We start from the raw sequence: 24,247 nt of genomic DNA on the forward strand, positions 1-24,247 counted from the left end.
TGAGTTTGGGTAAACTCTGGGCATTGGTGATGGACAGGGAGGCCTGGCGTGCTGGGGTTGCAAAGAGTCAGACATGACTGAGTGGCTGAACTGAACTGAACTTATCCATGTTGTAGCATGTGTCAGAATTTCCTTTTTAACAATGAGTAATATCCCATTGTTTATAACACATTTGGTTTATCCATTCTTCTGCCAAGAATTGAGGTGTTTCCACGTTTTGTTATTGCCTGTGCTTTTGGTATCATAGCCAATAAATCACTGCCACATCCAATGCCGTGAAGCTGCTTTTCTTTATGTTTTCTTCTAAGAGTCTTAGAGTTTCAGGTCTTAAATTTAGGTGTTTGATCCATTTGAGTTAATTTTTGTATATGGTGTTAGGTGAGGGCCCAACTTTATTCTTTGTGTGTGGAATGTTGTTTTCTCAGTACCATTTGTTGAAAAGATTGTCCTTTTCCCATTGAATGGTCTTGGTCCCTGTGTCGGAGATCAACTGATACTGTGTGTGCAGGTTTATTTCTGACTCTCTGTTCTATTTCATTGCTTTGTATGTCTGTCTTTATGCCAGTTCCTCAGTATTGGTTATTGTGGCTTTGTAGTAAGACTTCACTATTGGTTATTGTGGCTTTGTAGTAAGACTTGTGGAGAAGGCGATGGCACCCCACTCCAGTACTCTTGCCTGGAAAATCTCACGGACAGAGGAGCCTGGTAGGCTGCAGTCCATGGGGTCACTAAGAGTCGAACAGGACTGAGCGACTTCACTTTCACTTTCATGCATTGGAGAAGGAAATGGCAACCCATTCCAGTGTTCTTGCCTGGAGAATCCCAGGGACGGAGGAGCCTGGTGGGCTGCCGTCTCTGGGGTCGCACAGAGTCAGACACGACTGAAGCGACTTAGCAGCAGCAGCAGCAGCAGCAGCAGCAGTAAGACTTGAAATCAGGAAATGTGAGGATAGATATGCTAAGGTCTGCATGTGGTTTACATGAGCACATAAGAAGAGGATGGAAAGACCTCTGCTAACTGTACATCTGTAGAAACGTTCTGGAGTGTTCACTTGTGACACGCTAAGTATGAGCCAGTAATTAGATGTGCCGCTTATTTATTTCTAAACTGCTCTATCAGAGGAGTGGATTCTCGGCCCTGTAGAGTGGGGAAATAAATACACAGTTTGAAATGAAGTGAGGTGAAAGTCGCTCAGTCGTGTCTGACTCTTTGCGACCCCATGGACTGTACAGTCCATGGCATTCTCCAGGTCAGAATACTGGGATGGGTAGCCTTTCTCTTCTCCAGGGGATCTTCCCAACCCAGGGATCAAACCCAGGTCTCCCGATTGCAGGTGGATTCTTTACCAGCTGAGCCACAGAGGAATCCCAAGAATACTGGAGTGAGTAGCCTATCCCTTCTCCAGTGGATCGTCCTGACCCAGAAATCAAACCGAGGTCTCTGGCGTTGCAGGCGGATTCTTTACCAACTGAGCTATCATGGAAGCCCCAATACAGAGTTTAGTTTTATTTTCTGTCCCTCACCCCCACCTTAGAAAGGATAAACTCTAAAACTTTTCAGAATAAGTATGCATTTCCTTATGGAGTTCCCCAGCACTCACTGAACAGCTTTTGGAAGCAGCTTTTCTGAAGTTTAGTAGAACTGACTGCTTAGATTCAGCCTCTGTCTGCCACTGTGCCCTGTGTGAGCTTCTGCTAGTTCCTCTCCTCTCTGTGCCAGTTTTCTTTTTTGCGTGGGCAGGTGGTTGCCAGGCACAGCAGTTGGTGAACTGACTCAAGCTTCTGTGTTTACCTTCCTTGCATTTGATAATCCTCAGAGTGACCTGCCTGCTTGGTTCCCCGGTCAGAGAGGCATCTGCAAACAAAGTTTGATTTCTTTCCTCCCAATCTATACCTTTTATTTCCCTCTCTTGTCCTATTCCATCAGCTAGGACTTCCAATACAGTATTGAAAAGCAGTGGTGAAAGGGGACATTGTTTCCTTGTTCTGATCTTAGGCCATCTTAGAACTTCTTACCATTAAGTATTGATATTAACTGTAGGGATTTTGTACATGCTGTTTATCAGGTTGAGGAAATTCCCCTCTGTTTCAAGTTTGCTTAGTTTTTGTTATGAATGAATATTAAATGTCATCAGATGCTTTTTCTGCATTTGTTTGATATTACGATTTTTCTTCTTCAGCCTGTTAATGTGATAGATCACATTAAATGATTTTGAATGTAGAGTCAACTTTGCATACCTTGGATAAATACCACTTGCTTTTGGTGTATAACTCTTTAAACATTGGATTGGATTTGCCAATATTTTGTTGAGGATTTTTTTAATCTCTTTATGAGAAATATTGATCTTTCCTTTCTTACAGTATCTTTGGTTTTGGTACTAAGGTAAAGCTGCCTCATAGAATGGGTTAGGGAGTATTTTCTCTGTTTTTGTTTTCTGGAAGAGTATAGAAACTTGATATAATTTCTTCCTTAAATAAATATTAAGTTGAATTCACCAGGGAACCTGTCTTGGCCTGATACTTTCTGTTTTAGAAGTTATTATTGATTCAGTTTCTTTAATAACTCATACCTGTTCACATTATCCATTTCTTCTTGTGTGAATTTTGGTAGATTGTGTCTTTCGAGGAATTCCACTGGGATCTGAGAGCATAACTTTATATGGTTTCTATTCTCTTAAATTTATTTAGGTGTGTTTTATGGCCCAGAATGTGTTCCATCCTGGTGAATGTTCATGTAAACTGGAAATGAAAGTATATTCTTTTGAATGATGTTGTTGGATGAAGTAGTCTGTTGATGTTAGTTATATTCAGTTGATTGAGAAGGTTGAGTTCGCCTTCATCCTTAACCATTTTCTGCCTGCTGGATCTGTCCGTTTGTGAGAGGAGGTGGGTGCTGAAGTCTTTGATTGTATTAGTTGATTCATCTGTTTCTCCCTGTAGTTCTCAGTTTTTGCCTCATGTGAATTTTAAGCTCTGTTATCAGGTGCATATACATTAAGGATTGTTATGTGTTAGTGAAATGACTTCATTTTATTTTATGTATTTATTTAACACCTGTCCTTAAAGTGGGTTTCTTGTAGACAAAAGATAGTTGTGTTTTGAATTTTTTTAGAATCTGACAGTTTTTGTTTTTTAATTGGTATATTGAGACGGTTCACACTTTAAGTGATTGTTGATATCAGTGGATTAATATTTACCATGTTTTTAATTGTTTCCTGTTTGTTCTTGTTTTTTGTTTGGTCTTCCACCTTTTTGTTTTTTCCGGTTGCACTAGGTCTTCGTTGCTTTGTGCAGGCTTTCTCTGCTTCATTGCTTTGTGGAGGGATTCCCTGATGGCTCAGATGGTAAAGCATCTGCCTGCAATGTGGGAGACCCGGGTTTAATCCCCAGGTCGGGAAGATCCCCTGGAGAAGGACATGGCAACCCACTCCAGTACTCTTGCCTGGAGAATCCCATGGACGGAGGAGCCTGGTGGGCTGCAGTCCATGGGGTCACAGAGTCAGACAGGCCTGAGCGACTTCACTTTAACTTTTCTCTAGTTGCAGTGAGCAGGGGCTGCTGTCCACGGCAGTGCTCATGCTTCACCTTGCAGTGGTTCCTCTTGCTGTGGAGCACAGGCTCTGGGGCGCGCGGGCTTCAGGAGTTGCAGCACACGGGCCTTAGAGCGGAGGCTCAGTAGTTGTGGCACACGGGCTTAGTTGCTTTGCGGCATGTGGAATCTTCCCAGACCAGGGATTGAACCCGTGTCCCCTGCATTGGCAGGCAAATTTCTATCCACTGCACAACCAGGGAAGTCCCCTTTATATGGTTTTATTTGGGCATTTTGTATGATTCCATAGTTTCTCCTGTCTTAACGTATCAGTTTTACTTCTTTATGAATACTTTTAGTGGTTGCCCAAGGGTTTGCAGAATACATTTATATCTAATTTAGATCCAGTTTCAAATAACAGTACCTTGCTTCACAGGTGGTGCAGATACCTCATAACCAAATATTCCCAGTTCCTCCCTCTGTCCCATATAATGTGCTGCCATTCATTTCACTTTTCCCTAAGCTATAATCATTGAATACCTCTTACAATCTTTGTTTTGAACAAACTGTTATTTCTTAGGTCAATTACAATTAAAAAAGTAGAAGGTATTATTTTACCTTTGTATATTTCTTCTCTTATTTTTTTTCCTTGAAATAGATCAGTTGCTGACCAAATCATTTCCCTTTTCTCCGAATAAGTTCTCATTTCTTGCCAAGTACTCATGAAATCCCCCAATTTTTGTTTGTCTGAGAAAATCTTGATTTCTCTTTCGCTTTTGAAGTTTCACCAGATACAGAAGTGTAGGTTGGTGGGTTTTTCTTTCAGTGCTTTAGTATCTCACTCTTCTGTTGCTTGCATGGTTTCTGAGGACAAGTTTGATACAGTTGTTGCTATATTATTATTCTTGTTTCTTTGTAGGTAAGGTGCTATTTGCTGTTTTCTTGTGGCTTCAGGGTTTTCTCTGTCTTTGATTTTTTTTTTTTTTTTTGCAGTTTGAATATGATATGCCTAGGTGCAGTTTTTTGGTTTTGTTTTTCGTTTTGCTGTTTATCCTGCTTGATGTCCTCTGAGCTTGCTGGGTCTGTGGTTTTGGTGTTGAGGAAATTCTCAGCCATTATCACTTCAGGTATTTCTCGTGTTTCTTTCTTTTTTAGCTGTGCCATGCAACTGGTGGGATCTTAGGTCCTCGATCAGGGATCACACCTGGGCCCTCCAACAGTAGAAGTGCAGAGTCCTAACCACTGGGCCGCCAGGGAAGTCCCTTCCTGTGTTTTTTTCCCTCTCCTTTTTCTGGTAGTCCCATTGCACATTTATTATTTATACCTTTTGTAATTTTCTGTTTTTGAATATTCTGTTCCGTTTTTGTTTGTTTTTTCCTCCCCCACCCCCAATTTCCTTTTCAGTTTTGAGACTTTTTACTGACATATCTCTGAGCTCATTGGTTTTTCTCTTGTCTGTGTCCATTTGCTGATGAACCCATCAAAAACATTTTTCATTTCTGTTGTACTGTTTTTGGTTTTTAACATTTCCCCTCGATTTTTTTAGAATTTCTGTCTCTTTGCTTACATTGCCCATCAGCTCTTGGATGATGTTCACTTAATTATAGCCCTTAGCATATTAATCGTGAAAGTATTAGTTGCCACCATGAGGTTGCAAAGAGTCAGACTACAGGCTACAGGTCTGTAGCCTGCCAAGCTGCTCTGTCCATGGAATTCTCCAGGAAAGAATATTAGAGTGGGTTGCCATTCCCTTCTCCAGGGAATCTTCCTGATCCAGGGATCGAACCTGAGTCTCCCACATTGCAGATTTGTTACCATCTGAGCCACCAGGCTAAGTAATTGTTAGTCACTCGGTTGTGTCTGACTCTTTGCGACCCCATGGACTGTAACCTGCCATGCTTCTTTGTCCGTAGAATTCTCCAGGCAAGAATACTGGAGTTACTAATCATAGATGTTTTAAATTCCTGGTCTGATCACTCCAAAACCTCTGCTGTATCTGAGTCTGATTCTGATGCTTGCCTTGTCTGTTCAGTGTTTCTTTGCCTTAGCATGCCTTGTAATTTTTTGTTGAAAGCTGGGTGTGGTGATTCAGGTGAGAGGAGCTGAGGTAAAGAGGTGAGGCTGTGTATTTATGTGGCCAGGAATTAGGCTGTGTTTACTGTTGGCTGCAGCTGTGTGCTATTAAAAGGGTCCGATACATGTCATCTCCTGTTGTACAGGCGCCCGTGGATGCAGTGGGGCTGCTGGGGAGGGGAGCACACTAGCCCTCTGATGAGTAGGTCTCTGTCGTCCTGTGAGCTTGTGCCCCTGGGCTGTGACCGTCATACACATGTCTTATTTAGGAGGGACAGAGCTGCTGGGGGCCTGGAGTTGGTGTTTACCTTTCCCCAGGTGGGTCAGGCCCTGGTCAAATAGTTTTCCTTGAAAAAAGACCCTTGTTGAAGAGAGCAAATTACTGGTCATAGTTGGAAGTGGTTTCTTCCCCCCGCCCCACCAGAAGCTGCAGACAACTTCTGAGAATCCTGGCTAGGGGGGCCTCCTGGAGGTAGAGCTTAAGTAAACCTGGGACCCTGTATGACTGGCCCCAGAGTTTTGTCTTAAGCTCGTCCATGCCCACGTCCAGCCTTTTGTCAGCCCCCTTCCAATGCGCCTGCCCACCTGGCCCCTGCAGCTTCTCCCTGGGGGCTGTGATTCTCTGTCCCCTGTTGCTCTCTCCAGTTTTGGGGGAAGCAATTTGTGACCTCATTCTCTAATGGATCTGAGAAGACATGTTCATTTGTTCAGCTCTTTTCTCTTGAGAACAGTAGTGACGACTTTACATGTGGAACCAGATACACAAAGTCCATTGTCATCCTGTTAACAGCAACCTTAAAAATTAGAGGCTCAGAAATGTCGAGTGTAAGAGATCTATTCTTGGAGAGGAATCAGTAAAATCCATTAAAGCACATATAACACCTGTGGTAATTGGTGGTGATGTGAACACAGCTCTCACTGTGTCCACGCCATATTCAAGACCCTTGAGGTTTGTTAGCCAAGTGCTTCATGGCCTCCTGTCACTTCTTTCTCTGTGCTCATCGCTCAGCTGCCTGGCCCTTTATGATTTAATATGTTTCCTTTTTAGCAGATTGTTCAGAGCTATTGTTTTCAATTTCCAACTGTGATCCGGGAACACAAGCCATCCTTGTCTTATCCTTTTATTTTTTTATCTTTTGGCCACACCATGTGGCTTGTAGGATTGAACCAGGGCCCCTGCAGTGGAAGCCCGGAGTCCTAACCACTGGATTGCCAGGGAATTCTCTTATCTGCCTTTTTAGAATACAAATTCCACCAAACTAGTTTTGAGGTGTCCTTTGCAGGACTTTGATGACAACATTGATGCAGTGTGGTGGGAAGCGTGGGAGTGTCCTCCTCAGCCAGTAGAGATTTTACTAAAAATTTGGAGCATGCTGCCTAGAGGAGGCCCCCACTGCGAGCTGGGACTACGGCCAACCAGCCTGTGGTGGGAATATACAAGGCTTTTGCGATGTTCTATGGCCCTTGATGGTGTTGGCTCATCTTCCCTTGCTCATGGCACTTCCTCTTTCCACTTTCTTTCAGTATTTAGGTCAGTTAACGTCCATACCAGGATACCTGAATCCTTCCAGTAGGACCGAAATCCTGCATTTCATAGACAATGCAAAGGTAACCCTTCTGCCTGACAGCCTGCTCTACCCCCATCCCTGACCTCTGACCCTCAGCCTGCTCCACCTCATAACCCTGACCTCTGACCCTTGTTTTCTGACACCAACTCTTGGCCCTCTGACCCTGGGCCTTTATGACCATGAGGGGTGACCCAGTCCTATCACATTAAGGGTGCACTTGGTCCCTGGCCTTATTTTTCCTCAGCCTGCGTATTAACTTTTATTCTCCAGGCTTGCTCCTTGTGGTTTTGGACTATTTTCAAAATTCATGTTTTCAAGATATCCAAACCACACCCCACAGGTCTGAATCTAAAGGCAGTTCCAGAAGAATTCTCCATGTGGTTTGAACACAGCAGTATCCCGGGAGCAAGCATGGGAGTGGCACCCTGCTTGTCAGCGTTGGCTATGTGGGTTGCGTGCGCCACACATGGTGCAGGGTCCTAGGGGAGCCCGTGGCCCTGTGTTCCCCTGTGTTTCTGATGCAGTGTGGTTCCTTCCAGAGAGCCCACCAGCTCCCCGGACACCTGACCCAGGAGCATGACGCTGTGATCAGTCTGTCTGCCTACAACGTCAAGCTGGCCTGGAGGGACGGGGAGGACACCATCCTCAGGGTCCCCATCCATGACATTGCCGCTGTGTCCTATGTGCGAGATGACGCCTCACACCTGGTGGTCCTGAAGACAGGTATGACCGGGGGCGGGGTCAGGAGGGTCCTTGCCAGAAGCAGCCCCCACCTCTGTCCTGAGGCGTGCATTGTAGATTTCATGGCACTCTGGAGACAAGTTTCTACAATGTTGGGTCAGCCAATTGCTGCCCGCTGTGCCTGGGAACTAGCCCTCTCTCCAGAGCAGGGCAGTGACCCAGGAGGCTGTGGTCTCTGGGTCCTGAGCTCAGCCACTGTCACTCGGTGCAGCCCCCTTTGGGGATGCTGGAGTGGCCTCTGGCACCCAGGCCTAGTAGACACCCTGGGCGCAGGCAGCTCCAGAGGCTGAGGGTGGGGCCTTAGCTCAGCCTAATCAACATTCAGGCCCTCCTTTGGCCACACAGCCTTCCCAGTGCTGGCAGTGCAGGGAGGAGACCCGACCAGCAAGGAGCTCTTGGTCTGTGAGACGCTCTGAGCATGTCCTTGTAGGAGAACCCGAGAGCCATCAGTCCCCGTCACCCAGCCCACTCCCCTCGCCTGATGAGGATACAGTACCACCTTACTTGGCACTTCCTGACAAGCTGTCTGTCGGGGTCTAGAACCTCTGCCCCGGCATTAGTCCCTGAGAAGTGAGGAGAGAAATCACGGTTCACTCATGCCATGCCCTTCCCAGGTGGGTTCTCAGGTTGTCACTGTAGCATGGACGCCATCCCTGGGCTCCTTTAGGCACTGGCAATGGCTGGGTTGCACCCTGGAGTTGTTCATTTTCAGGGGGCTGGTGGCGGTGTATGAGGGTGGCCAGCTGGATCAGCCTGGGCCACACACTGCTTTGGCCAGTGCAGAGGGAAGGTTGTGTTTCTGCTTGAGGTAGGTAGTCCACAGGGATCTGAGGGCTTATAAGAGCCAGGGCCCCGAGGAGCTTTCTCATTACTGACCCCTTGAGCTTCAAGGAAGTTCATATTAAAGGGCCCGTGAATCTGGTGGGGATGCGGCAGGCCACCGGCACAGGTAATGGGAAGGTTTTTTGAAGGTGGCTGCTGGAGTGTATCATAGTCCCTTGACTTTGTATGGCTGTGGCTTAGTGTCCCCCGCAGAGTCACACACACACACACCACACGTACTCACTGCACATACTTGGTGCACCCATCCACACACACTCATTCACATGCACTCACGTGCTCAGGTCCCACACACACTCACAAATGCTCACTTGTTCACACATACACACACACACTCCTATCATACTGCACTTGAGCACGGTCCCCTCTGCTCTGCTTATTCTTCATTTCCCTTCATTGTGTTCAGTAGTGTTGTTGTTGTTGTTGCTCAGTCTCCAAGTTATGTCCGACTCTTTGCAGCCACATGAACTGCAGCACGCCAGGCTTCTCTGTCCATCACTATCTCCCTGAGTTTCCTCAGACTCGTGTCCTTTGACTCAGTGATGCCATCCAATCATCTCATCCTCTGTCACCCCTTTTCCTCTTGCCTTCTATTATTCCCAGCATCACTGTCTTTTCCAGTGAGTCAGTTCTTCACATCAGGTGACTAAAGTATTGGAGCTTCACCTTCAGCACCAGTCCTTCCAATGAATACTCAGGACTGATTTCCTTTAGGATTGACTGGTTTGATCTCCTTGCAGTCCAAGGGACTCTCAAGAGTCTCCTCTAGCACCACAGTTCAAAAGTGTCAGTTCTTTGGCATTCAGCCTTCTTTATGGTCCAACTCTCACATCCATACATGACTACTGGAAAAACCATAGTTTTGACTATTTCAGGCCTTTGTCATTAAAGTGGTGTCTCTACTTTTTAAAACACTGTCTAGGTTTGACAGCTATTCTTCCAAGGAGCAAGTGTCTGTTAATGCAGGCATTATTTTGGACAACACAAAGCTGCCAATTTTTAACCATTTTAATCTAAAAAAAAAAATGCAATTTAATGTGGCTCAAACTAGTAGAAGGCATGTGGCATGAATGATCTTGTTGAGTCTCCACAAGAAACCTGTAAGGAGGATTCTGTTTCCTTCCACCTTTACCGGTGGACTCACTGGGAGCAGGTGGGTTGGGTGACTTGGCAGGGTCCCGGTTGTTAGATGGTGGCTGATTGGTTGAGGTACTGTGTAACTGCTTCCACCAGTGCTGCGAAGCACTGTGGTGACTGCTGTTCCCTGCGTGGGGACTGTCCCTGCAGGAGGCCCGTGGTATGGGGCCTCCCTGGGGACCAAGTAGTGAGGTGAGTGCTTCTGGCTGGGGGCCGCAGGCCTTAGGGCTGGTGGGAGGGGAGCTAACCCCTGGGTTTCTTGTGTCCAGAACATGTGTCAGTGTTATTTGTAGAACACATTGTCTGGAAAATGAGTAACCGATTTTCTAAGAGACAGAATGAACACCACAGGAGAAGCTTTCCAAAAAGAGATGAAAACCAGGACCCCCCAGGGTTTGAGAGCTTTCCAGTTAAAAGGAGAGTGAATTCCATTCTGTGTTCTGGAGGGCCTCCTCGTTCTAGTGGCTCTTCCTGAGGGAAGTCGCCAGCCCCAGGGGCCTCCCGGTCTCCCAGAGGCACCTGTCACAGCGAGTGGCTGTGTGTGAGGTGATGCACGTGGCTGTCCTCAGCACTGGCACTGGCAGTGGTAGCTAACGCTTACTAAGTGCCTCCTACATAGGGGCCTGTCTTTTATGCCTCCCCTGGCCTGGGCTGTGCTGGCCTTGGGGAAAATGTTGTGTCGGGGGTCAGGGTCAGGTCTGGCTGCAGGAGGCTCTGTGTGGCAAGCATGGCTTGTGGAGATGTCTCATTAAGGGGTGTTTCTGTGGACATAGGAAAGTGGGCAGTGGATCTGAACCAGGACCTGTGGGGACAGCCTGTGGGACTGGGGATGAATGCTGCTGGGCGATTAGAAGTAGGCTCACTGTGCGTGGCTTCAGAGCCACACACTTGCTTCCTTGGGAGCAGCCACGGCTGTGAGCCATAAAGCTATTTAAAATGTCCTAGAACACCTTGCCAGCATGGTCAGTGTAGCAGTCACTAGTGAGCAGTCTCACAGTATTCTTTGTCCTGATTCTCAAACCCTGTGGGGGCTTTTCGTTTGGGGCACAGCTCAGCGCCTGTGGCCCATGGCTGTGGGATGGTACTGCTGCTGCTGCTGCTAAGTCGCTTCAGTCGTGTCCGACTCTGTGCGACCCCATAGACGGCAGCCCACCAGGCTCCCCCGTCCCTAGGATTCTCCAGGCAAGAACACTGGAGTGGGTTGCCATTTCCTTCTCCAATGCATGAAAGTGAAAAGTGAAAGTGAAGTCGCTCAGTCGTGTCCAACTCTTAGTGACCCCATGGACTGCAGCCTACCAGGTTCCTCTGTCCATGGGGTTTTCCAGGCAAGAGTACTGGAGTGGGTTGCCATTGCCTTCTCCGGTGGGATGGTACAGTCATGTTCTAACAGTGAGATTCATGGGGCTCAGCCTCCACATGGGGTACCAGCAGCCTTGCCCTACAGAGCCCTGGTCTTTGCCAGCCCATACACCCAGAGTCTGGCTGTTCCTAGCTGGGGTCCTCTCTCTCAGCACTGTCTGAGCTATGGGTGGTCTTCCTGCTGGGCTGGGCTTGCCCTGAGATATCCTGGCATCAGGGGAGCTCCAGCCTTCCCTGGCACTTCCTGCTCCCGGGTGTGTCTCTGTGGATGTGCCTGGAGCCCTGGGCCACAGCCCCCACTTCCTGCCTCAGGAATCCCCCACACGTCCTACGAGACCTTGTGTGTGAGGAGGCAGTGTGTAGTGTTAACGAATAGGTGGGTGCTCTCATGGCTAGATCCCAACCTGGGCTCTGCCTCTCATGCACCCTCAGACCCAGCCCTCTGCCCCCTCTGCCTCAGTTTCCTCATCTCCTGTCAGGATTGTGTCTTAAGACTGTCAGTAGAACTCTGTGAATACCTTCTTTTGTGAAGATCAGAAGCAGCTAAATATTCGCAGTTTCAGTCTGAGATATTCACTCTGTCTTTGGCAGAGAAGCTAGACAGTCATGTTAAGGTGGTGGTTTTGAGTGGGCAGTGGCAGGGAAGGGTGCTCTTGTGAAGGGAAGATGAGGGCGGGGGCTTGCCTGGTTCGATCTGTCCCCACCTGAGTCAGGTAGGGGCTGCCCAGAGCCTGCCGTTGAGCTCCCACATGGGCCCTAACCTGCCATGGTGTTGATTTCCCAGCCCAGGATCCTGGCATCTCCCCCAGCCAGAGTTTGTGTGCAGAAAGTTCCCGAGGCCTCACCACAGGCTCCCTGTCGGAGAGTGGAGTGGGGCCTGTGGAGGCATGCTGCCTGGTGATCCTGGCCGCGGAGAGCAAGGTGAGCAGGGTTGGCACCTGGGACCCAGGGCCTGCCCATCCCCACCCATATCCTGACTCAGCCCCACCAATAGCTTGACCAGGCTCTACCCATTCTAGCCCAAGCCCTGCCCACCACCTGACCCAGGTCCCACTGAGTCCCAGTCTGATATCTCCATGCTAGTTCCTTCTTCTCTTGGTTGGCACCCCCCTTTCCCTCCCCCATGTGGGGGCTGTTGTTTTCACACCAAGCTGTGACATTGGGGAAGACTCTGGGGGAGTGGCTTGAGCCCACCATAGAGCTGCCAGCCTCAGGGAGCCCCTTGATTGCCTTCTGTTTAATTTTCACGCCTTTAGTAAGACCAAAACACGGATGGTGGTCTTGGCAGCCTCTGATCAGTATCCCTCCTCCTCATCTCTGCCCACCTTCCACCTGAGTAGTTCTTCCTTCTGGGGCCGCCTCCTTGGCTTGTCCCCACTGGGAGCTCCTCCAGATGTTGTCCCCTGTCTCGGGGGAAGAGCCTTCCCAGATGGGACCCGCGTTGACAGCATACGTGTCAGAATGCTGTCCATGTGAACTGGCTCAGGTGCTGCCTGCTCTCTGCCCTTTTCCTGAGGCTGGCACGAGTGCTGAGACGGCTGTGGGTGGAAGAGCAGTGGAGGAGGAGGGCCAGAGGTGACGCTCCTGCGGGTCCAGAGAGCCTCCGGGGTGTGGCTGGCATCCTCGCGGCCCTAGTGGGCAGTGGGAGACAGTGGGCCCTGGTTCTAGGTGTTCGTTCTGCAAGTGAGGTGTCGGATGCCTAGGAAGTGACCTGGAAGGCTCAGCCTTGTCCTCAATTGGCAGGTCGCCGCGGAAGAGCTGTGCTCCCTGCTTGGCCAGGTCTTCCAGATCGTGTACACGGAGTCCACCATTGACTTCCTGGACAGAGCCATATTTGATGGGGCCTCGACACCCACCCACCACCTATCCCTTCACAGTGGTACGTGAGCAGCTGAGCTCCCTCTCCCCTTCCCACCAGGGCTTTGCTGCAAGCTCCTGGCAGAATAGCACCTGGGTGGCCACCATCCAGGGCGGACTTTGAGTCAACACCCTTCGTTTCCAGACTTCACTGTTCACGTGTTCCCCCCAGCTCCCTCCTTTAGGCCCCCTGGTGGCTTCCTGCGTAACTCTGGGGGCCAAGAACACTTACTCTGGAACCACAGGTGGCTAAAGTCACTGTACCAAACTTAGAAGTGAGGCCCCACCATGGGTGTGGGGCCCCTTCCCAGGTGCAGGCTGCCCAGGGCAGGGTGGGGGCGGCGGCAGGAAGAGCAAAGAGCCCAAAAGCAATGCAGGGGGACTGGCGCTCGGAGCTAGAGGACTGTTCTGGGAATTGTAAGCTCACAGCACACTTAGTTTACACGTAGCCCACTGAAGCTCAGTCTTCTAAACACCGGAGCATCTACTTTTCAAATAAATAGTTTACTGAGGATCTGTGGCTTCTGTCAGTCAGGGGAACAGGAAGAAAGATATTGGAGACAGTTCAGCGGTGGCCTCCAGGGCTGGAGGCCCCTGGTCTCTCTGTGGAGAGGAGTCCAGCCCCACTCCCTTCACTGCGACTCACACATCCTGTGAACAGCGCAGAACCCTCTGCGTGTAAACACGAAGCTGCAGGGGCTCTCTGAGAAAGGGCTGGTTCCCTGGCTGCGTCCTCGTCTCGCTGTTTGTGCTGGAGCTGCTTGCAGCCCCACAAAGATAGCCTGGTGAGGCTGGTAGTCTGTCCTCATGGGCAGGTGGGAAGGTTGAGGCCCCAGTGGGCAGCAGGTGGTTTATTGAGCTATATTTAAACATTCAGCTTTAGTGTGATTGCTTTGGCCCTTGCGTTTGTTTTTATAATAAACTGTTTTACTAAAAGATACACACAAATCGAAAGTGTACAGCTGAATGAGTTTTCACAAAGTAGACATAGGGATGTTCACTGTCTGCTGATGAAGCTTCTCTCGTTCTGGCCACTGGGGAGCCTGCTTCAGCCCCACCACTTGGCACATCTTCTGGGGACCAGAGCATCGTCCTGGCTCCTGTCCAGACCCACGGCAGGTGGTGCATCTCAGGAGAAGAAGGTGTGGGTGCAGCCCAAAGGGTGCACCCCAGGGGTCTGGGCGGCTCCCCACCACCAGGGCTCGGCCTCTTCTGCTTAGCATGTGAATACTGGGCTCAGGGCCCCCTCCCTCAGATAACCAGAAGCTTCTGTGTTCTGCATTTCCACACAGATGACTCTTCCACAAAGGTGGACATGAAGGAGCCATATGAGACGGAAGCCAGCACTTTGTGAGTACCCCCACCTGGGTCTCAGCGTTGCCCACGCAGCTGCATGGCCCCACCTTCCTTCCCCAGTTTCAGGAGTCTTCCAGTGAATGGGCTCCTCCGGGTCACACTAGTGATGTCACTGCTCCACTGAGACCCTGCTAGGCTGCTGGCCCCTTCTGGGTCCTTCCCTGCACATGTCCTTCTCTGTCTTTGCCCGAGCACCTCCTCCATGACAGGCCTCCTCTTTGTTTCAGCCCCTGGCTCTCACTGAATCCCAGGGGGTGAGGGTGAGGCCTGGGGCAGGGCTAGGGGGCCGCCCACCCATGACTTGGCTTGCGCCTTGCAGCTCCTTCCCCGAGTGTGCACATGCAGGCGGCGTCTCGCCCTTGTCCTTCTGCATGCAGACGGCACCCCACGCCAAGACGGTCAGCGAGAGTGAGCTGAGTGCCACGGCTGCGGAGCTTCTGCAGGACTACATGCTCACGGTACGCCGCCTGCCACTCGCCCACCAAGGTCAGAAGACGCTGGCCCCGCCAGCAGGCCTGTGTGCAGTGCCTTCAGGCTAGGAGCTCCCTGGAAGAGATGGGAGGAAGGCTTGCTTCCCCGTGGGTGGAGCTGGGGGGAGCGTGGATGCCTTGCTTACAACTGGGCCTTGAAGTCTTTCCTACCAGGTCAGTTTTTGGAAAGAGCGCGAGGTGGCCAAGGCCTGAGCTTGGGGCTGCTCTGGCCTCTGGGGCTGAACCACAGACCTGTCTCTGGGTCCCTGGTGGTGAATGGTAGCATGGGGTGCTACCATGGAAGGGCCAGATGGGCCTTGTTATTGCTCAGCAGACTTTTCCCCTGTCCCTCGACTTCACGTCATTAAAAACTTGGTCAGTACACCGAATATCACTCTGGGCTCTGTGTGCAATTCGGTGGCTCCTGGCAGTGGTGTCAGACATGCAGCCTCCACCCAGCCACCTGGTGGCCAGCCAGGTGGCAGGTTAAAGCAGATGGTGTAGGCTGGTCTCCGAGGCACTCTCTGCTGGTGTGGGGACCTCGGGGCTGGTGTGGGGTTCTCCCTCCTGCTGGCCCTCCTGCAGGGGTCAGGCTGGGTGTGGGCAGGGTGGAGGCATCGCCAGTCACCTCCCCACGCGGTCCCGCTCTCTCGGCAGCTGCGCACCAAGCTGTCGTCGCAGGAGATCCAGCAGTTTGCAGCGCTGCTGCACGAATACCGTGACGGCGCCTCGGTGCACGAGTTCTGCATCAACCTGCGGCAGCTCTATGGGGACAGCCGCAAGTTCCTGCTGCTCGGTGAGCGCGGGGTGGGTGGGCTCCCTTAGGGGTGGAGGCCAGCCAGCCAGCAAGCCGAGTGGTTCTTCCGATGGCGCTTCCCAGTGGCTCTGGGGACCCTGCCCCCAGGGAAGCAGGAGGGGCCCCTTGGGAGCCAGACTCGGGGTGAGGTGGCCACTGTACTGCCCGGTAAGGGCTGAGGGAGGCTCTTCAGAGGAAGTTGGTGCAGGGACAGGTTTGGAGGAGTGGGCAGGAACTTGCTGGGCGGAGGAGTGATGACACCATTCCCTGTGATCAGCACAGGGAAAAGCAGCTTTAGCTGAGGCCCCGAGAGCAGAGCCTGCAGAGTCAGCAGGGCGGCCGGGTACTCAGTGCCTGCCACAGCCAGCCAGACACAGCCCTGGATGTGTGTCCACATGCACAAGCACAGTGGAGCGACTGCTTTCCCTGTGCTGATCCCAGAGAACATGGCTGGTGGAGGCTCCCAGGTCCTGGGCTCTGCCCCCGACAATCCAAGGAGGGTGCTATGCTGATGGGGTGGGGTGGAGGTGAAGGGTCAAGTGCAGACCTGCATCCAGTCTGATCTCTTGCTGACCCCACAGGCCCCTTGGAGTCAGCCAACAGCTAAGCCTGGGGTCCAAGGCCTGTTTCATATTGTTCTCACATCAGAGTAGGTGTTCTCACACCTACTTTCCAGGAAGTAGGTGGTCACTTGGGAGCTGGGCAGTGGGGCCTGGTGCTTGGAGCCCTGTGTCAGCCTCCCCTGCACCCTCTCATCTCCTGTGTTTGGAAGCCTGTGAAGTGGGGCTTTCCTGAGGACCAAGGGCAGTGATGTAAGAGTGTGGCTTCTGGCCTGCACCAGCCCTGTTGCCAAGGCAGGGCCAGTCCACAGCACCTGTCAGGACTGGGGCAGACACATGGTGTGGGTGGGGTGGGTTTATCCAGGCCATGGGCCCCCTGGGACAGGCACATGTGTGCTTTCAGCAAGAGGCTTGGCTCAGGGTCACGTGGGCCATGTGTCTGCAGGTCTGCGGCCTTTCATCCCTGAGAAAGACAGCCAGCACTTCGAGAACTTCTTGGAGACCATTGGGGTGAAGGATGGCCGTGGGATCATCACGGACAGCTTCGGCAGGTACCGCCGGGCCACAAGCTCCACCTCCACCTCCACCTCCAACGGGAACAGGGCCGCGGGCAGCTCTGATGACCAGTCCGTGCCCTCAGAGGGGGATGAGTGGGACCGCATGATCTCGGACATCAGCAATGACATCGAGGCGCTGGGTTGCAGCATGGATCAGGACTCGGCCTGATGGTGCCCGGGCCCCTGCCAGTCGCCCTCCTGGGCCCCGGACATAGGTGGCTCTACTGTGAAGGAGGCACCCCCGTGCTGGGGCAGAAAGTCAAGCCGCACCCACCTGCATGCCACCCTGCCTCGGGAGGGGGTCCTGTCAGCCAGACCCTGGACAGCTGTCATTTTGCACACGACGTTTCTATTGAAACTCTCAGAGACCTTAAAAGAAGTTTACTGCAATGTGAATAATTTATCTCTGGTTGCCATTGTGTTTCTGCTCCAGTGGGACAAGAGCTGGGGACTCCACTCTGGCCTCTGTCTCAGACCCACATGCCCTGGCTGGGCACAGTGGACTGAGCACCTGTGCCCGACACCTACAGGGAGGGCCTGATTGGGGTTTGTGGACACAGGGCAGGGAGCAGGTGTCTTGAGCACACGTGGACATGAGCACTGGGCTCTCGGAGGGGCTCGCTGTCCTCTAGCCCTTCACCTGAGCCCATGACCTCAGGCCACATTCACCGTCAGGGTGGTTCACAGCAAACCTGCACACCACGCCTTTACCAGAAGTGCCATCCCCACCCTGAGAGCATAGCATCTTGGAGCCCAGGGTCCCTCTCATCAGGGAGGCCAGTGGGGGCCAGTCAAACCCTGTGGCCTTGGTCCCCCCTGGGTGGGGCCCCTCCTGTGCCCTTGGGACGTGGGGAGGCCATGGGGGTGACCTCAGGGCCATCTGCCTGGAGGCTGGGGCCTGGGCACTGCAGTGCAGGCGCGGGGAGGCCCAGCTCTGGGACTCCTTCCTCACCCCCAAGATACCGCACCTCGAGGCTCCTGACTGCATATGCAAGAAGCCCCGGTGGGCCCCCGGGAGGGAGGGCAGAGATGTGGGCTCGCTGTCCAGCTCTGTGGGAACCAGGCAGGGGTCTGCAGTCCCCTAGGCTCCCTCCCTGCTGACAAGGGGCAGGACTGGAGGAGAGATCTCAGACCTCATTCTGGCCCTGGCGGACCAGGTGCTGGTTGTGGGCCTGGGCTGGGCAGAGCTAAGGGAGACAGTTGGTAGATGCCGTCTCTAGGTGAGTGTGTGAATCAACCTGCCCTGGAAGCATCTGGAACAGCTAAAGATGGCCACGTGGGCCAGGGGCCATCCCTTCCATAGCCCACCCTGTGCTTGTGAACAGTGGGGACCTTGTGTCCCCTGAGCCTTCTGTGATGGTCAGGAACTGCTCCTCTTCTCCAGGGGCTCCACCCACACGTGGTCCTGCACTCAGTGGTCTCCCTCTTTTGTCCTGGGACGTCACCCCCACCCTGCGGCTCCCTGGACTTTGTAGGAGAGAGAGGACAGGGAGAGGTGGTGACTCCTAGAGTTGGGCCACAGCGGGGGGCCAGGAACTTCGGGAGATTAAGTGCTGCTCACCTTAGCAGACACTACTTCCCACAGCTCTTCCAGCTCGGGGGCCCCTGCATCTGGGGAGTTCCTTCCAGAAACTGCCATTCCCAGGCCCATGATTTGGGCCACAGCCAAGTGACTGGACTGCCCACAATCCCTGGGCAAGGTGGATTCCCTGGGACGTGGGGGAGGGACCACCACCCTCCTTAGGACCTGTGTGGCTTCAGGAAGTGTCTGCACACCTCCTGCAATCCGTTTAGCCAGAGCCTGCGCTGGAGGAGCAGAGAGGCGATGAAGGGACACCACTTTATTGAGCAGCAGAGCTAGGGGGCAGGGGTGGAGCCGGGTCTGGTCAGCAACTACATTGTCAGCTCCTGTGAGAATTGTAGAAGGAGAGGGTCATGTTGAGGGACAGGCCCTGGCAGAGACAGCAGCAGGGCATTTGCGAAGGGGCCAGCCACTCACCATGATGGCGTTGACGATGTCACTCTGGTTGTCCCTCAGGGCCCGCACAGCCTTGGCCCTTGACACGTTGGCCTGCGCCATCACCAGCTCAATGTCCCGCAGCTCCAGTCCTGCCTCATCCACCTGGAGCGGGATATGCAGGGAGGTGCTGGAGTGGCCCCCTCCCCCAGTGAGAGGCCCCCAGGCAAAACTGCTCCCCTCCACAAGACTGAGCTGTGGGCCCGTTGGCCTCACCTCCTCCTCGTCTTCCTCCTCCTCCTCCTCCTCGCACTCGGGTCTCACCCTCGGCCCAGGTGCTGACTCGGGCACCAGGGCGGAGGGCTCCGAGGGCACTTTGAACTTCTCAGCCGCAGCTCTGTGCACCTGCTGCGACAGGTCCTCGATCTGCAGTACAGAGGTCAGCTGTCAGCTGAGCCCACGCCCCAGACCCCCTCCCCGCGCCCGTGGCCAGCCGCTCAGACCTTGGCCTCGCCGAAGACCACGTAGGTGTCTGAGGCTGGGCTCTTAAAGACATCGGGCTTGGCAATGACAAAGAGGATGTTCTTGGACTTCTGGATGGTGATCCTGGTGACCCCCTGGATCTGTCGTAAGCCCAGCTTGGACATTGCCTGGAAGCACAATGGTCTCAGACCTGGGCATGGGCCCCAAAGTTCCCAGTCGGGTTGGGGGAGAGGAGCAAGTCCAGGGGAAACGCCAGGGACACAAGGGTTTCCGCCACCCACCCTCTGTGGAGCCTCCCAGGTGGCTCCCCATGTGAGCAAATAGGACGTCGGACTCGGGCTGTGTCTGTTTGAACTGACAGCCCGGCCCCAGTTACTTCACCCAAGGCATTCAGTTACTCCCTTTATCCCAGGGCCCCCATCGATGGGATTCATAAGCTGTGGGGTGGGAAAGGGTCCCCTTACGCTGCCAGCCCCACTCTTGGGGTGGCTGGGGTTGTCTGGCCAGCCTGGCCCCTCCTGGAGGGAGCAGAGTCCCAGCTGGGTGCCCAGCACACCTTTCGGGCCTTCTTCTCACTGCGACTCTGCTTGGCTTTGGCAACCGTCTCCTCGCTCCCGCTGCCGGCTGGTGCCTGGAGAAGAAAGGGGGTCTGAGCACCCGAGGGCAGGGCACGGACTCCTCCCCTGGGCTCACAACCTGGCTTTTTGGGCACCTGGGCTGGGCACTGTGCAGTCTGTGGTCCTGGGAGGTCCTGCTCCTCCAGCTCAGCTGACGACTCCCCGTGGCTGTCCGAGTGCTGGCCGGAGCCCAGAGCGCGGGGTGAGTCTGAGGAAGGGGAGTGTGAGGATGGCCTGCCCTTCTGGACAGGGGCACGGGGCGAGCAGCTCTGGCATCCCTGCCCAGCCCTCTGCCCCCTGGGTCCCTGGCTCAGGACAGTGCTGTCGCCTGCATCCCACTCACCTTCCTCCAAACTGTCACCGTCATCCTGCTGCTCGGTGGCTGGGAGCCCTCGAGGGCCGGCTGGGCTCCGGGGCCCAGAGCCAGGAGGCACTTGGCGAGGGGGCGAGAGCCTCGAGGCCGGGTCTTTGGCATGGGTACCCCTCTTGGGGGCTGCCTTGGGGCTGAGGAGGGTGGGGTGGGGTGGGAGGCTGACCTGCCCAGCCCCAGGGGGGTTTGTGATCCCTGAGGAGGCGGCCACCGCCCGCTGGGCTCTTGGCCGAAGTGGTGGGTGGCTCGGAGAACCCAGGGGCTCCGCGCCCTCCACCAAGTCTTCCCGGGGGCCCCGGCAAGGGCAGGGGGCAGGGGATGCCAGGGGGGTTGGGACTGCCTCCATGAGGATACCAGGAGCAGGGGGCTCAGGGCCCTGGATCCTGTCTTGGGGTGCACTGGGCAGGCCCCCTATGGGGCTTTCTGGAGGCTGCAGTGGGGAGGGGCCAAGGACTCCAAGTGCTGCCTGAGCCTGCTCTCCCTTGCCCGGGCCCAGCACAGGCTTTGGCTGCCTCAAGGGCAGTGGAGATGTTGGGGCAGGATCTTTGGCACAGTGCCCTCCCAGCCTGGGCACAGCTCTTGAAGGAGACTGTGAGCAGGAGCCCAGCCCAGCCTCTGAGCCCACAGCCATGGGAAGCCTGTGCCCAAGAGTGGCCCTTCCCTCCTCCACTGGGCTTGGGGGCCCCAACTGGCCAACCTCTAGGCTGGCAGTAGGACACACCCCTGGGCCATGAACCACTGGCTTTAGGGCCTCATGCCCCTGGTGCTCAACCCCCAGGGCCACCTTTGGGGGTGAGCTGGACTCAGCTCCATCACCCCCATGTGCACAGATACCATGACAGGCTTCCTGCTCAGGTGCCAAAATGCCCTCGGCTACTTCCTCCCCGCTGGAGTCAGGCTTTGGGGGACCTTGGGCGGCTGTGAAAGGCTTAGGTGTGTCTGGGATCTCTGTGGCAGGCTTGGAGGGGCCTGCATCTCCCTCCAAGGGTGTCCGAGCATCTGCAGGTAGGTCTGGGCCACCCAGATGTATCTGATCCAAGGCCAGAGAGTCTGATCCTCCAGTGTGGTCTGGGTCTCTTTCCTCAGGCGCTGGCCTCAGTCCCAGGGTCTTTCTTCCTTTCCTATGGGCTGCAGTGGTTGTGGGCTCTGTCTTTTGGGTACAGCCTGTGTCAGTCATCAGGGCTTGAGGGCTGGCACTGGTGGCAGATACTTGACTGGAGGGGAGACCTGCATCCTGCTGGGGCGGGAAGGCTATCAGCTCCTCTTCTTCTGAGTGGGGCTCTGGGCTGGCCTCGAAGGCTGATCCCTGGACCAAGGGGAGACCTGCATCCTGCAGGGGTGAGGAGGCTGTCAGCTCCTCTTCTGAGTGGGGCTCCAGGCTGGCCTCAGAGGCTGATCCCTGGACCAAGGGGAGACCTGTGTCCTGCAGGGGTGGGGAGGCTGTCAGCTCCTCTTCTGAGTGGGGCTCAGGGCTGGTCTCGGAGGCTGATCCCTGGACGAAGGGGAGACCTGCGTCCTGCAGGGGTGGTGAGGCTGTGAGATCTTCTGACTGGGGCTCAGGGCTGGCCTTGGACGCAGATCCCTGGACCAAGGGGAGACCTGCGTCCTGCAGAGTTGGCAATGCTGTCAGCTCCTCTTCTGACTGGGGCTCTGAGCTGGCCTCGGAGGCTGATCCCTGGACGAAGGGGAGACCTGCGTCCTGCAGGGGTGGGGAGGCTGTGAGATCTTCTTCTTCTGAGTGGGGCTCCGGGCTGGCCTTGAAGGCTGATCCCTGGACCAAGGGGAGACCTGCGTCCTGCAGGGGTGGGGAGGCTGTGAGATCTTCTTCTTCTGAGTGGGGCTCCGGGCTGGCCTCGAAGGCTGATCCCTGGACCAAGGGGAGACCCGCGTCCTTCAGGGGTGAGGAGGCTGTGAGATCTTCTTCTTCTGACTGGGATTCAGGGCTGGCCTCGGAGGCAGATCCCTGGACCAAGGGGAGACCTGCGTCCTGCAGATGTGAAGATGCTGTCAGCTCCTCTTCTTCTGACTGGGGCTCTGAGCTGGCATCGGAGGCAGATCCCTGGACCAAGGGGAGACCAGCAACCTGCAGGGGTGGGGATGCTGTCACTTCTGACTGGAGCTCAGGGCTGGCCTTGGAGGCAGATCCCTGGACCAAGGGGAGACCTGCATCCTGCAGAGTTGGGGATGCTGTCAGCCCCTCTTCTGATTGGGGCTCTGAGCTGGCCTCGGAGGCAGATCCCTGGACCAAGGGGAGACCTGCGTCCTGCAGGGGTGGGGAGGCTGTCAGCTCCTCTTCTGAGTGGGGCTCTGAGCTGGCCTCAGATGCAGATCCCTGGACCAAGGGGAGACCTGCGTCCTGCAGAGTTGGGGAGGCTGTTAGCTCCTCTTCTTCTGACTGGGGCTCTGAGCTGGCCTTGGAGGCAGATTCCTGGACCAAGGGGAGACCTGCATCCTGCAGGGGTGGGGAGGCTGTCAGCTCCTCTTCTGATTGGGGCTCTGAGCTGGCCTCGGAGGCAGATCCCTGGACCAAGGGGAGACCTGCGTCCTGCAGGGGTGGGGAGGCTGTCAGCTCCTCTTCTGAGTGGGGCTCTGAGCTGGCCTCAGATGCAGATCCCTGGACCAAGGGGAGACCTACGTCCTGCAGAGTTGGGGAGGCTGTCAGCTCCTCTTCTTCTGACTGGGGCTCTGAGCTGGCCTCGGAGGCAGATCCCTGGACCAAGGGGAGACCTGCATCCTGCAGGGGTGGGGAGGCTGTCAGCTCCTCTTCTTCTGACTGGGGCTCTGAGCTGGCATCGGAGGCAGATCCCTGGACCAAGGGGAGACCTTCATCCTGCAGGGGTGGGGAGGCTGTCAGCTCCTCTTCTGAGTGGGGCTCTGAGCTGGCCTCAGATGCAGATCCCTGGACCAAGGGGAGACCTGCGTCCTGCAGAGTTGGGGAGGCTGTCAGCTCCTCTTCTTCTGACTGGGGCTCTGAGCTGGCATCGGAGGCAGATCCCTGGACCAAGGGGAGACCTGCATCCTTCACGGGTGGGGAGGCTGTCAGGTCTTCTTCTTCTGACTGGGGCTCAGGGCTGACCTTAGATGCAGATCCCTGGACCAAGGGAAGTCCTGCGTCCTGCAGGGGTGGGGAGGCTGTCAGCTCCTCTTCTGACTGGGGCTCTGAGCTGGCATCGGAGGCAGATCCCTGGACCAAGGGGAGACCTGTGTCCTGCAGGGGTGGGGATGCTGTCACTTCTTCTGACTGGAGCTCAGGGCTGGCCTCGGAGGCAGATCCATGGACCAAGGGGAGACCTGCGTCCTGCAGATGCGAAGATGCTGTCAGCTCCTCTTCTTCTGACTGGGGCTCTGAGCTGGCATCGGAGGCAGATCCCTGGACCAAGGAGAAACCTGTGTCCTGCAGGTGCAAGGATGCTGTCAGCTCGTCTTCTTCTGACTGGGGCTCAGTGCTGGCCTCAGAAACAGATCCCTGGACCAAGGGGAGACCTGCGTCCTGCAGATGCGAAGATGCTGTCAGCTCCTCTTCTTCTGACTGGGGCTCTGAGCTGGCATCGGAGGCAGATCCCTGGACCAAGGGGAGACCTGTGTCCTGCAGGGGTGGGGATGCTGTCACTTCTTCTGACTGGAGCTCAGGGCTGGCCTCAGAGGCAGATCCATGGACCAAGGGGAGACCTGTGTCCTGCAGGGGTGGGGAGGCTGTCAGCTCCTCTTCTTCTGACTGGGGTTCAGGGCTGGCCTTGGAGGCAGATCCCTGGACCAAGTGGAGACCTGTGTCCTGCAGGGGTGAGGATGCTGTCACTTCTTCTTCTGACTGGAGCTCAGGGCTGGCCTTGGAGGCAGATCCCTGGACCAAGTGGAGACCTGTGTCCTGCAGGGGTAAGGATGCTGTCAGTTCCTCTTCTTCTGACTGGGGCTCAGGGCTGGCCTCAGAAGCAGATCCTTGGACCAAGGGGAGACCTGCATCCTGCAGGGGTGGGGAG

General features: G+C 54.5%; 2 protein-coding genes across 33 annotated transcripts in view; one reads left to right on the forward strand and one right to left on the reverse strand.

Annotated features, from left to right (window-relative positions):
• The window catches only part of CCM2 (CCM2 scaffold protein), a 53,504-nt gene extending 36,265 nt beyond the window's left edge, over positions 1-17,239 (forward strand). For all 32 annotated transcript variants that reach the window (XM_086396168.1, XM_086396169.1, XM_086396159.1 and 29 more), the window contains 8 exons: positions 7,127-7,210; positions 7,710-7,893; positions 12,032-12,168; positions 12,991-13,126; positions 14,397-14,454; positions 14,780-14,918; positions 15,588-15,726; positions 16,732-17,239. In XM_086396168.1, the coding sequence (XP_086252294.1) occupies positions 7,127-7,210; positions 7,710-7,893; positions 12,032-12,168; positions 12,991-13,126; positions 14,397-14,454; positions 14,780-14,918; positions 15,588-15,726; positions 16,732-17,012 (1,158 nt within the window). In that variant the 3' untranslated portion in view covers positions 17,013-17,239. The remainder of the gene's footprint in view (positions 1-7,126; positions 7,211-7,709; positions 7,894-12,031; positions 12,169-12,990; positions 13,127-14,396; positions 14,455-14,779; positions 14,919-15,587; positions 15,727-16,731) is intronic.
• Positions 17,240-18,669: 1,430 nt separating this feature from the next.
• The window catches only part of NACAD (NAC alpha domain containing), an 11,233-nt gene continuing 5,655 nt past the window's right edge, over positions 18,670-24,247 (reverse strand). Inside the window, exons 2-8 of the mRNA XM_086396153.1 lie at positions 20,244-24,247; positions 19,996-20,108; positions 19,840-19,914; positions 19,304-19,450; positions 19,077-19,226; positions 18,843-18,965; positions 18,670-18,751 (exon numbers count right to left, since the gene is read on the reverse strand). The exon at positions 20,244-24,247 is cut by the window's right edge and continues 2,980 nt beyond it. Of these exons, the coding sequence (XP_086252279.1) occupies positions 18,737-18,751; positions 18,843-18,965; positions 19,077-19,226; positions 19,304-19,450; positions 19,840-19,914; positions 19,996-20,108; positions 20,244-24,247 (4,627 nt within the window). The 3' untranslated portion in view covers positions 18,670-18,736. The remainder of the gene's footprint in view (positions 18,752-18,842; positions 18,966-19,076; positions 19,227-19,303; positions 19,451-19,839; positions 19,915-19,995; positions 20,109-20,243) is intronic.

This window comes from Bos grunniens, chromosome 4, assembly GCF_055505025.1.
Source record: "Bos grunniens cultivar Pamir isolate PY7600 chromosome 4, Bosgru_T2T1.0, whole genome shotgun sequence".
NCBI lineage: Eukaryota > Metazoa > Chordata > Mammalia > Artiodactyla > Bovidae > Bos > Bos grunniens.